Source organism: Peromyscus leucopus, chromosome 16_21, assembly GCF_004664715.2.
Source record: "Peromyscus leucopus breed LL Stock chromosome 16_21, UCI_PerLeu_2.1, whole genome shotgun sequence".
Classification (NCBI taxonomy): domain Eukaryota; kingdom Metazoa; phylum Chordata; class Mammalia; order Rodentia; family Cricetidae; genus Peromyscus; species Peromyscus leucopus.
The window spans coordinates 51,926,199-51,940,158 of record NC_051084.1 but is presented as its reverse complement, the minus strand read 5'-3'; the positions used below and the strand labels follow the sequence as shown (position 1 = coordinate 51,940,158).

Genomic DNA, 13,960 nt, shown 5'->3' with positions numbered 1-13,960 from the left:
TTATTAAAATCTATAAGGAAGGCTGGATAGATGGTCAGTTGATAAAGGCATCTGCTGCTAAGCTGCTCTATGTTTAATCCCTAGGGCCCATATAGTAAGAAAGCAAACTCTCTCAAGCTTCCTCCTGAATCCCATACATGCTCCAACACACACATGCACATGTGTAAACATACACAGTGAATATACAAATACAATGTTTAAAAAGTGAAATTTATAAAGAGAATCACTATTAGGATTCAAATGAAATTAGAAAAAAAACCAAGCATGTTTATTTCTGTAAACTTTAAGAAAAACATCAAAAAAATTTCCAATTTCTAATTTTGAAAATAAGAGCAGATCTATTATAAAATGTATGTTTGAATTTTTAAGTTATGGTTTGATTAAAATTTTTATTGCATTTTCATTGTGTGTGTGTGTGTGTGTGTGTGTGTGTGTGTGTGTGCCTGTACCACAACATTCTTGTGGAGGTCAGAGGACAACTTGTGGGAGTGAGTTCCCCCCTTCTACCATGTGGGTCCCAGGGTTCAAACTCATCCTTGGCGGCAAGTGCCTTTCTCACTGAGCAGTCTCACAGGCCCTTACTGTTTGGAGACACAGCACTGGGAAAAGGAAAAGGAAAAAGAAAGAGTTGGTAAAATGAGAAGATACTGAAATTCATAGAATTTGAAAACAAAGACAAAGAAATAAAAGAAAAAGAAGAGATGATATTACAAACATAAAATAATGACTATCAGCTTGTAGGAAAATGCTTTCAAATAATGCATATCCAAAACCTGGATCTTCATAAAAATACTACATGCAAATTCGTTTAAACTGGGATATAAGTTTTGAAAAATGGACATAAATGATAATAGATAACTGATCTGAAATCAAAAGCTCAGGAGAGGATAAAGAAGCCCATGAATCCACATTAGGGTGATGTGATTACTAAAATATGATAAAGAAGATGGAAAAGATAACAAACTCCCAGGAGAAATGACATGCTGCTCTGAAGAAAGGATTTGACTCTTAAAATATCCTAGCAGGGAGATGTGAGCCTGTGAGGTGACTCTGTGAATAAAGGCACCTGCCACCAAACCTGGTGGACCTGAGTTCAATCCCTGGGACCTGCATAGAGGAAGGAGAGCACAGATTAACCTAAGCTCTTCTCTGAGCACCACATGTGCCCTGTGTCATGTGCATTCCCATAAACAGATAAATATTAAAAAGATTGTCCTAATACGTAACCCACTTTCGACGGCTGTTTTCTCCGACATAGAGAAGAAGCGTTTTAGAGTTTTTCACCGACATTTCCCCATGGAATAATGTTGCCTAAGTTGGGTCCTGGAAGAAATAGTTCTGAGAGAAGAGAATCAACAAGAAGTCTGGGTAAGGCTCTGGCACACAGCATGGTGAAAATGAAACACTCCGATCGAGGAGCAGAGAAAGACCACCCAAGCAAGTCAACATGCCGTGGAAGGTGGGGATGCTTTTCTTGGGGGAGAACTGTTAAGGGAGGACGTTCAGGATGCTGTTTCAGGTGAGCACCAGTATCAAAGCTAGACCAGAACCAAGACCCAGTGCAGAGCTGCCCGCACAGAACAGGGGCGTTGCCAGCAGGCAAGAGGAGGAGGGCCGCGCGAAGCAAACAAGAACAGTGGTCATTGTCCTCATGAAAGGGAGCTTTTGAAGCCAGATTCTGGCCCGACTGAACGGCAGAGGCTTTGCCAGGCTCAGAAGACCTGGACAGCAGTGCCCAGACACGGAGACTGTAGGTTCACTCGTGCGTTTGGTTCGATTCAGCAGAAACTCCCTGTTTGCCTTAGCAAGCTACCATCTCCATGTACAGTTGCAGGGCAGCAGAAATGGAATTTCTGCCCCCTTGAGTCCTACAGAGAGAGCGCTCCCCACTGATTCTGCTGGAGTTAGGATTGATTCCAGGGTCCTGTGTGGCAGGTAGCCTGTAGACTTCATGAAGTTCGGTGAGGGCGATGAGGTTGGGCTGGGATATGTTAGAAAGGCTGAAGAAAGATAGCTGTGTTAGTAGAATGAAGGGCCAGCCTAAGCTGGAGGCAGGAAGGTTCCCACAACGGAGGACAAGCGCGCGAATTACAAAAGAGAACGTCGTTGTCATTGGTGCGAATCTAGGTCAGTCACAGCCGTGGTTTTCCATCTGTATTTCTGTCTTTGGGCTCTGACACCACAGCCGTCTAAAAAACGTTTCACCATCCGATTGTAACAATAGATTTCATCCCAGAACACAACTGTTATATAACAAAATCCACTAGGTCGGAGTGGGGGAAAAAGTCAACCCACACAATTTTAAGCTTTGTGTCCCTTTGTTTGCAGGGAGTCAGGCATAAATGAGCATTTGTCACTGGGCTGTTCCAGAGCATTTTTCACACACTGTGCCTTGGGCATGACAGAGCCTGATGTTTATCTTTTATTACCTGCTGGATCCCCCTGGAAAGCATCTCCATGGAATTCATCAGTTGCTGCCTTTGTTGGAGGTCTACATATAAATGCATCCCCGAAGTCATCGCTGAAGGGAGCGTGGTTTCCACAGCTGATTTACATTAAAAAGTGGTGAGATGCATGATGAAGGGGACCTTCCACAGGAGGTATGGAGCTAATAAGCAAAATATTACCAAAATATTGACAGTGAAGGTCTGATGACCGTGTAAATTTTCTGAGCACCAGTGGGATGGAGGGCACTGTGATTTGTTGTATGCCTGTTTCTGAGAAGTCCCTTCTGTTCCACAGTCGGTTTTTAACAAGTGAACAACTCAGACTTTTCACCTAGCCACTTTTGCTTAATTTGAGCAATCACTTAAAATGACGGGCGTTAGGCACTAGGCTTTAGACGAATAAGAATGCCATAAGATTTTATTCAAATTTTGGCTACTGCCGAAAGAGAATGGTCTTTACATTTCTCAAAACTCACTCTTGTTGCATTCTCTGCCCCACCTCGCCCCTCCAAGGGTAAAAAGAAAAAGGACTGGATGAAGGGAAGCAATTGTGGGGACCGGCCTTCCATGCTCTGCCCCCCCCCCCTTATACTTCTTCCTCCGCCTCCAGTACTTCAGGTGTCTCCATGCTGTGTGACCCTCAGAGACTCATGAACCTCTCTGAGCAAAGACAGGAGAGAAACCCCAAAGCGGCCAGAGCAGAAAGCCTAAGCATAGGCATTGGGAACAGGAGCCCCACTTTACTTCAAGACTTTCTCTGCCTAGCCTGGGCTGTGGGTCCCTGCATCCCTGGAGCTGCTTCCAGAGGACTTAGCAGTCACCGATTCCTGGGTGTCCCCTGTGTTGGAGTCTCTTATGAGGCAGAGGAGCTGTTTTGTGTGGCCAGTCCCCAGGGCCAGGCTGGAAGACAATCTTCACGACATCTAGGGCTGAGGCCCTGGAATGGGCTTTGGGGTCTTTTCTTTGTTGGTGATGGTAGTTTTTTGGTTCTGATGTTTGTTTGTTTTTGTTGGTTTGTCTTTGTTTTTCGAGACAGGGTTTCTCTGTGTAGCCCTGGTTGTCCTGGAACTTACTCTACAGACCAGGCTGGCCTTGAACTCCGAGATCCACCTGCCTCTGTCTTTGGAGTGCAGGGCCTAAAGGCGTGCGCCACCACAATGATCTTAGATTTTTTAAAATTTTTATATAGAATCTCAATCTGCAGCCTAAAGTGGCTCAGAATTAAATATCCCCCCCCGCCTCAGCCTCTCCAGTTCTGCTATTACAATGGGATTCTTTTCACTTTATTTTCTCCTTCTACATATGTGTGTCTGTGCACCATGTGCATACACTACCTAGAGAGGCCAGAAGGGGGTGTCGAGTCCCTAGAACTGGAGTCATGGGTGGTTGTGAGCCACCACATGGGTGCTGGGAATTGAACCCTAGTTCCATGCAAGAGCAGCTGGTGCTCTAATGGCTGAGCTGTCTCTCAAGCATCACACCTTGATTTTTTTTTGTCATAATCATATTTATTCTTTGTAAGAACTGCTTTGGGGTCAAGGGACCAAAAGTGAGAAGTGTGTGTGTGTGTGTGTGTGTGTGTGTGTGATTTGGGTGAAACATACTACATGTTAGGTAGTAGTAGAATTCAATGGGTCGGAAACATAGTATGGCACTATGCTTCCAGCAGAATGTTTTTTGGGAACACTACAATGTGGCCTTGGAAATAAGCTATGGTTATGAAGAATGAAGCTTTTCTCTAAACTAAGTTAAGAAAATTTAATGTGAGAAGCAGACCTACTATGTGCAGAGTATAGCACTCAGTGCACTGTGTATGAGGTAGTGACGTACAGAGAACAGACGTCATCTGTGTTTTCCCATCCAGTGAAAGGAGAGATGATGTCAGTGGAAGAATAGGGTATGTTCTACACATGATGACTAGGAGCAATGTGTTTGGGAGGTGAGATGGGGATGTGCTCACTTTCTACACAGAAACCTGGCAAAGCTGTACAAGACAGAGACTCACTCAGCAGGCGCCATGGCTTACCCTGAGAAGAAAGTGGCTGGGACCAATGTGGAGAGCATTAGCTTCTGGAGACATCCATTCTTACATCCACTTCCACCAGGAAAGCTTCTCTTCCTGCTGCCGAGTCTGAGGAGGCACTGTGTTTCCTACCCTAACTCTGACTATTTCAGTCCAGGATTCTAGTCTCAGCTTCTACGAAGAGTACCCTGACCTACGCCCTGTATGAGAACAGTCTAGATCACATGTTGAATGTTTACTCTTAGGAAGATAGCAAAACCAGCAATATGAGTTTTAGCGCATAGTTTTTAAAAGGGATCTCTAGCTTTGTGAGAACTGTCCCATTCTTTTTTTCTCTGAGATAGGGTTTCACTCTGTAGCCAAGGCTGGCCCCATATTTTGCACTGTTCCTCTTACCTCAGTGTCTCAGTGCTGGAATTAGAGGCCTACACCACTCTGATTGACTTTGAAAAATTCTTGGTAACTGAATAGAATATCACATTTAATAAATACTATAAAAGCACCACCCTACAGCAGAACATTTATCTGGCTCTCCACTGAAAAACCCCCGTCCTCGTCTCTGATACAGGATTATCGTTTCAGGGAGAGAAGGGCATCTGAGAAGAGGGCGAGAGATGGAGGATGGCATTTCTCTCCCAGTTAAAGTTTAGAGCAGGGCAGGCTTTTGCTTCCACACCAGGCGCTTTGGTGATAGGAGCAGCAGCGTGAAGTCAAATCGGAACACAGCAGCTGAACAAAGGCTCCGTCAGTTCGGAAGGGCAGATGGTGTGTGTGAGGAAATTCCTTCGGGTGGGTCTTTCTCCAACCCCGACACATTCTGCCAGGATCTTCAGTGACAAAAACTGTTATTAGTCTTCATTGTGGTGCCATGAAGCCACATATCCAGCCAAATTCTCAGCAGCATTGATCAGGAAAAAAAAAAAAAAAGAATCAAAAACACATTCTCATTTCTTTGTGTGCCCATACCTTTGCATAAATGCACACGTCTATTTTTAACCATTAAAGACAAAACTTCAGTTAGGTACATAGTATGCTTTTATTTTTACACACTGGAGTGCCCTCTCTTGTAACGTTTTAAACGTTCCTGTTGATTAGGCCTCATGTTTTAAATGATAAGAGTTCGTTATCTGGGATCTTCCTGACAGTTCCGTAACAGTTTTAGCTCATTCTTCAACATCTATCACAGAGCCTAATATCATACATATATATTACACACTGCACATATATTTACATTTTTATACATTATTTCTTACTTTTTGCCTGCGTGTATGTTTGTATACCATATGTGTGCCTAGCGTCCTAGGAAACCGGAAGAGGTCACTGGGTTCCCTGAAACGGGACTTGCAGATGGTTGTGAGCCACCATGCAGGTGCTGAAAATCAAACCTGCCCTGTGGAATAAGGGCCAGTGTTCTTAACCACTGAGCAGTCTCTCCAGCTCCCGTTTCTTACTTTTTGAAATATATTTCTTGAAAACTTATCTATTGTCTTTCTGATCATCCACTGGACCTTTATTTTACTTTCATTTCATTAATGCAGATGTATCTATTTTTAGTTATAAAAACTGATAAGTTTTAGGTCTCCTGAAGGCCTCTCTGCCAAAGCAGCACACTGAATCAGACTGAATTGGAAAGCCCAGGTTTTAATCGGTAAAGTACTTCAGGGTAATTCCCAGGCACAGAGAGAGGAGACAGGGACACAGGACTCGAGACGGGGAGAATCATGTGTCTGTTTTCTGGGATGCTGCTTATATAGTGGTCTTGAGCCTCTCAGGGGAGGAGCTGTGTTTGGCGGGCTTTGAAGGGGCGGGTTTAGGGAAAGAGATGGGGAGGGGAGTTGAGGTGGATCTTCCACCAGACTCCTTCCAAACATTCCAGACTCTTTGAGTATAGGGATGACAGGGTGCCAGAGGTTGAGGTGGAGCTCCCACCCAAACAAAAACCTTGATTTCTTTGGTAACTTTCACTTCACTTATAAAAACATTAATTAAAAACAGCAAAAGTACAGGAAATTAGTTGAATTTCTTGCTGTCTTTATTACTCTCCTTCCTTTGCAAAGTGTCTTCATATTATGAGAAATCACAAGGAGTGTTCAGTTTTTTAGAAAATTTTCTTTTCCTTTGTTGAAGCTGTTACTTAGGTGCAATTTCCTGGTACAGAATTTTCTGCTGGAGATTTTATTTGCTTTATTCTCAGAGACATAATGGTCTGTTCAGTAGCCTGTTGGACTGGACATGCCATCCTCTACTCTAAATAATTCCTGACACAGGATAGCAGTACTTAGGTGGAACTAATCATTGCCATAAGCCTGGGTAAACCAGCATGTAGACTGAAGAGAGCTGCTTTAATGATATTGAGAGTCAGTTAACATAACTAGGTAAGAATTCCAAAAGGATGTCACACAGTTTATCAACTGAAAGGAAGAAATTAGTAGTTGTGAGTTTTATGAGTAGGTCACAAAGCAAACAATAAAGGTAACCTCCCATTAAAATAGGGCTACTCACATGATACAGTAATCCCATCACTGAGTTTTACAATCAAACATATGGCATCTGTGTAGAAGGGATACACAGATCCTTTTGTGTTCATTGTGGTTGTCTTAATTACTTTTCTGTTGCCACAACAAAAACATGACAAAGACAACTTGTAAGAGAAAGTGTTTAATTTGGGAACTCATGACTCTATGAAGTTAGATTCCATGACCACCATGTTAGGGCGCATGGCAGCAGGCAGGCAGGCAGGCATTATGTTGGAGCAGTAGCTGAGGTCCTGCATCCTGATCAATAGACTCAAGGCAGAGAGAGAGAGAGAGAGAGAGAGAGAGAGAGAGAGAGAGAGAGAGAGAGAGAAAGAGAGAGAGAGCGAGCGAGCGCAAGCTAACTGGAAATGGTCTGTGCTTTTGAAACCTCAAAGTCTACTTGAGTGACACACCTTCTCCAGCAAAGACCAAAACTCCTAATCCTTCCCAAACAGTTCCACCAACTGTGGATCAGACATTTATATATAATATATGAGCCTATGAGGGCCATTCTCATTCAAACCACCACAGTGGTATTATTATTATTGTTCACATGGCTCATGTTGCAGCATTGTTAATCATTGCCAAGATGTGGAATCAACCTAAAAATTATCAATGAGTAAGTGTACAAAGAAATGTGTATACATGCAATATTATATATATATATATAATGTCCACATACACACGAAATACTACTTAGCCATAAAGAAAAGGAAATCATGTCACTTATTACAACACATATAAACCTGGAGGATATTATTGTAAGAAGCCAAGTACAGAAAGACAAATGGCATTTATATGTGAGGTTAAATTTTTGAATTTATACTAATGGAGATTGAAATGGTATGTACTGGAGTCTGGGATGTGAAGAACTCAGAAACTTCTGTCAGAAGACACAACCACTCAGCTGGACAGAGGTATAAGTTCAAGAGGCCTATTGTACACTATGATGGCTATAGTTAATAAAAATAATTGTATGTTCAAAGACTGCTATCAGAATAGATTTTTAAGTGGTCTAAAAACAAAATGCATCTGGTATAATGCATGTGTTAAATGGCTTGATTCAGCCATTTTCCCAATGCATATATGTATCAAATGATTATGTTGTAGATAGTGATGACATGCAATTTTAATTGTTATTTTAAATAAAGATTCATAAGAAAATATATAAATCATTCTTTGTAACTCCTTCCTTCCAAACAGACACATTAATCACCCTTGAGCAGAGTTGTCACCAGGGAGCACAGGGCCTGTCTGTAGGTTCTTAGTCTTATAGGCATTTTACTTTTAATAATTTAATTATTTTAATTTAAAAGTAGACTTACAAGGAGACTTGGGTACAAGTTTATTGGAGTTTGAGTGGAAACAACAACAATGACAAAAAGAACAACAAGCAGTCAGGCTGGAGATCTGCCCGGAGTGAGAGATGGGAGGAAGGAGGAAAAATGGTGAGGTTTTCTGAGTTAGAGGTCAAGAAAGCAGACAAGCTTAGCCACGTCTGTCAGCAGGTGCCTGGGGAGAAGGGATATCAGCAAAAGTGAGACACTTGGGGGGGGCGGGTCAGAGCCGGCAGGATGAAGATCTGGGAAAAGGAAACATACAGAAAGTAAAGTTGTATTTCAAGCTGAGTAGTCCTAACTAGCTACCTCACAGAGGAGCCACATCATACCACCTACAGTATTAGTGTTTAGATGTGTCCAGAACGGTTTGCATTTCTCACTGGGGCTAGCTAGCTAGCTAATCAGTAGGGTCCTAGGAAAGAACAAAATATGGACACAAAAAATGATAAAACTGAAAAATGGAATGGATGGAGACGAGGTTTGCATAAGAAAGGACCAGATGTAGAAGCCGGAAAAACTGACGAAGCTGGATTATCCCGGGCCCCAGAGAACAGTGAACTGATTTTTTTTTTCTAAAAGTGATGGTGAATTGTGGATGAATCCTCAGCAAAGCAATTAGCATGATTAACATTGTGATTTATGGAAGTGCTGTAGTAGCAGTCATAGGAGAGGGGCAATGTTGGTTACAGGGACAGTGAGGAAAGACTGTGAGGATTCAGGTGACAAAGGCTGATTAGCAGGCACACTTTTCTTTTACTAATTTTGCTATATTATTATTATTATTATTATTATTATTATTATTATTATAGATGAGTATCGCTAAGCAGTCATGGATTGCCTGGAACTCACTTTGTAGTCCAGGCTGACTTCTAATTCACACAGATCCACCAACCTCTGCCTCCTCAGAACTGGTATGAAAGGCACACACCACCAAGTCCAACAGAAACATTTGTTTTTAAATGGTGACTTCACTGTATCTCCATGACACAGAAACTGTGTTTTGCTCTCAGGGTTCCAATGGTAGACTTTAAGTGTTAATGGACTCACTCACTGTACATGGGGAGGTTATTAAACCAAGTCATTAGAGTAGGAATCTTGGGCCAATAACACATGTTTAGATCATCTGATGTAAGTATATGGTGCATTTCGGCCAATATGCCTTCAGTCAATATTTTCAATATTTTCCTTTCCCTTTCCTTTTTAAGGTGACTAGATGCATATGCTTTCTCTTTTCTGTTTGACATATTCTTATAACTTTGATGACTATTGATTCTTGAGTCCAGTATTTGTAGTAGAGATTAAAACTTGGTGACAGTCTTTTTTTATTTTATTTTATTTTTTTTATTTTTAGTTCGCCTTTCTTTCATGAGCCCATCACTGGTATAATTAGAGTGCTTGGTAAATGCTTTGATGATTTTACCTCAAACCATGTCAGCTACACAGGGGTCTTAAACAACAGTTTTTAAAGTATTGACATTAAAAATGTAACCGTTAAAGAAAATTAAAAGTAGATGAATAAAACCAGTGATATTTAGAACCTAAATAACACTGGTTACTATATTGGAAGGAAAATTTTTAGGTTTTTAATTAGGGTTTGAATTTAATGTTTGACAGAATTTCTCTAGGTTAAGGCTCTTTAATTTGATCAAGGCAGCAGGCTAAAATTCACAATGACAGACTTATATTAAGCCATAGGAAGAAGGTTCAAAAGAGACACCGCAATGAGTAAACTAAGGACTATGCATATGACTTGTGATACAGAATGCTCTTCATGGCTATTGGAGACCGTTGATGGATAAGAGCAGAAACACTTCAGAAGTGGGAAAGCCTGCTCTTCTGGAAATGTCCAAAGATCAAACCAATTTGTTGTAGTGGAATTTTGAGACTATCTGAATTTAGATGAGTTAGGTTAATCTATTTATGCCAGTTAATCAACACAAAATTGCATTCTTGTGCTTATGTTCATATTCTTGCAATCTGATGTTCCTCCCACACTTTCAATCGTCAGCTTAAGTATCCTCTGTTCTGTATAAACTTAATCTAGGTTCTCTGGTTGAGTAAAAACTAAAATATTAAAATAGTATACTTGCTCATTTCATGTTCTGATGATAGAGATTGAACCTAGGGCCTTTTCCATGCTAGAAAAATGTTCTACTACTGAGATATGTCTTCAGCTCCCATCTACTTAATGACAGAAGTACTTAGAGTACAGACAAGTGTATCCCAGCCATTTTAATCCCTCCTAGAATCCTAACATTGCTTTTAATGACCTCATCTCCTTAAGAGGGTCTGCTGGCTTATTGTGTTGAGAACTTAGAGATGATCAGATAGGACACCGAAGGTCATCCTGAGGCTGGCCCATGGCCAATGAGGTAACCTAGAATGAAGCACTTTCCTAAGGAAGAGCCTTGGAGACACATGGTATCTGGGTAATGATAACCATGGCCACCACTTCTTCAACAGTTAATGCATACCAGTCACTATTGTCTAAAACAGTGGCACAATCAGGGAAAGCTACAGAGTTGATTGCTTGATAAATAGAAAAAATATTTCTAAATGGATTGGGCTGAGAACACCTGAGATGACCCCCTTCCTAGGAAAACAGAACAAAATTGAAAACCTTCCTTAGCTGTTCTCCTGGTCTCCTGGGGCTTTTGGGATCTCCTCATCATTTGTTAACTAGAGTAACTTTGCAGAAGACCCTCTAAGATCTAGTTCCAGTTTCTTAGCACCCTGGCCTCCCAGTGATGATGGGTGGTTCTCATTGGCAGTGTTCATTAACTGACATTTAAATACTTGGTACCCTGCATCCAACTAGTTGGGTCCACATCTTAGTTCCAGCACTTATGAGATGAGTGATTTGGGTCTAATCTCATCTTTCTCTGACAAAATTTTCCTAAGCTGTAATGCACTTACTACAAGGGGTTGTTTAAGAGCAAATGAATTAATATATGCAAAGCATGTAAGAGTGAACTAGCATGTAGTTGGTATATGTTCTTTTTTAAAGATTTTATTTTTATTCAGGTGTATGTGCATGTGTATTCATACATATATATTTGTGTGTGTGTTTTTATGCCTGTATAGGCCAGATGTGAGTGTCAGATTAGCTGGAACTGGAGCTACATGTGATTGTGAGCTACCTGAAGCGGGTGCTTGAAATCAAACTTAAGTCCTCTGCAAGAACAGCAAATATTCTATTTTTTCTGTTTCTTTTTTAAAAAAATAATTAATTTCACTTCCCACCCACAGTTTCCCCTCCCTTTGCTCCTCCCATTCCCTCTTCCACCTCTCCTTTGCTCCCCCCAATCGATTCCTCTTCTGTTTCTGTTCAGAAAGGGGCAGGCTTCTCATGGGTATCAGCAAAACATGGTGTATCAAGTTGCCATAAGACCAAGCTCCTCCTCTTGTATTTAGGCTGGGCAAGGCAATCCAGTGTGAGGAATAGATTCCCAAGAGCCAGCCAAAGCATTAGAGACAGTTCCTGCTCCCATTGTTAGGAGTCCTGCAAATGGACCAAACTACACAGCTGATATATATATATATATATATATATGGCTTGGGTTGGTCCCATGCAGGCTCCCTGGTGTGTTGGTTCAGACTTTGTGAGTTCCTATGAGCCAAGTTAGTTATTTTTGTGAGTTTTCTTGTAATGTCTTTGATCCCTTTGGTTCCTCGCTCTCTTCAGCAGAATTCCCTGAGCTCAGCCTAATTAGCTGTGGGTCTCTTTGTCGATTTCTTTTAGTTACTGGATGAAGGCTTTTTGATGGCAATTGGGGTAGTTATCATTACAGTAACGGGAGATGGCCAGTTCAGACTACAAATTCACTGTTGCTAGGACTCTTAGCTGGGGTCATCTATGTAGATTCACAGAAATTTCCTTTGTGTCTGTTTTCTACCTGACCCCAAAAAGCCCCTCCCCCGTTCATTTCAGTACTCTCCCCTCCATCCACCTCCAAATCAGGTTCCTCAGATTCCCATGCCCATCTGCCCCCGGTTCACCCAGGAGATCCCTTCTATTTTCCCTTTCGAGGGAGATCCATGTGTCCCTCTTTGGGCCCTCCTTGTTACCTAACCTCTCTGATCTGTGGATTATAGCATGGTTATCCTTTATTTTACAGCTACTATCCACTTATGAGTAAGTATATACTATGTTTGTCTTTCTGGGTCTGGGTTACCTCACTCAGGATGACTTTTTTCTAGTTATATCCAGTGCCTTTTAATTTCCTGATGTCATTGTTTTTAACAGCAGAGTAATACTCCATTGTGCAAATGTACCACATTTTCCTTTCCATTCTTTGGTTGAAGGACATCTAGGTTGTTTCCAGTTTCTGGCTATTACGAATAATGCTGCTGTGAACATAGTTGAGCAAGTGTCCTTTGGTATGATTGAGCATCCTTTGGTTATATGCCCAAGATTGGTATAGCTGGGTCTTGAGGTAGATTGATTCCCAATTTGCTGAGAAACCACCATACTGATTTAAAAAGTGGTATACAAGTTTGCATTCCCACCAACAGTGGAGCAGTGTTCCCGTTTCTCCACATCCTCTCCAACATAAGCTGTTATCACTATTTTTTTTTATCTTAGCCATTCTGACAGGTCTAAGATGGTACTCAGAGTCATTTTGATTTGCATTTCCCTGATGGCTAAGGATGTTGACCATTTCTTTAAGCATTTCTCTGCCATTTCAGATTCTTCTATTGAGAATTCTCTGTTTAGATCTGTACCCTGTTTTTTTAATTGGATTATTTGGTTTCTTTGATGTCTTCTTTCTTGAGTTCTCTTAATTGCTAAACCAACTCTCCAGCCCTGTAATGCGTTCTTAAACTGCTATCCCTTGTGTGACGACTAGGTATTTTGAGCATCACTTGTCCTTCAGTGTCACACCAAGTACTGTTGCTGGGGGAGAGACAGGACTACTGCCATCCAGTTGTGCCCAGTAGAATCAGCTATAAATTCTCCAGTTGTAAGAGAGTTGAGAAACTTTTCTTCTTCATTCCTCATCTTTTATGTTAAATTCATTCTTGACATTTAAATATTATGGAAAGTTTAATGGAAAGAAATCCATGTTTTTCAGCAAGACAGGGGCAGAAGAGATGTGGAAGGCAGTAGAGGTGACTACGAGCAAGGTAAAAATTATATATATATATATATATAATATATATATATATATATATATATATATATATATATATAAATCAGGACAAAACTGAGTGTTTTCTATACTAGATAAAAATACTAACTGAATCCTTGTTTCCGGAATTGCTTTGGCAATGTGCAGGATTGACAGTTCTGGGGCAATACTTTGACAGGCATTGGGCAGAGAGAGAACCAGTGTCAGCTCCTTCCTAGAGGGAACATCTGCCTTTGTTCAGTCCCAGTCCACTGGTTCTGTCTGTTACTGTGGCACTAGAGTTTTATGTCCCTGACCCAAGGTGACCCAAGAACACTTCATTTTTCATATTATGAAAGACTTCAACTGCTATAAAAATATTTTAATGCCTAGACTGCATTGCAAGAGTCTTTGTGGATCGTCTTTTATTTTTACATCTTTGGTTTTGCCCTATCCATAGCAGGCTGTGTTACTGCTCTTCAGAGCTTCTAGTGACAGGAACTGAGGAGGTTTTAAATGTTAC

At 41.2% G+C, this 13,960-nt stretch overlaps 1 protein-coding gene across 1 annotated transcript in view; it reads left to right on the top strand.

Moving 5' to 3' along the window:
- The first annotated feature begins 2,350 nt into the window (after window positions 1–2,350).
- Lgsn (lengsin, lens protein with glutamine synthetase domain) overlaps window positions 2,351–13,960 on the top strand; it is a 30,166-nt gene continuing 18,556 nt past the window's right edge. Inside the window, exon 1 of the mRNA XM_028865407.2 lies at window positions 2,351–2,600. Within this exon, the coding sequence (XP_028721240.1) occupies window positions 2,571–2,600 (30 nt within the window). The 5' untranslated portion in view covers window positions 2,351–2,570. The remainder of the gene's footprint in view (window positions 2,601–13,960) is intronic.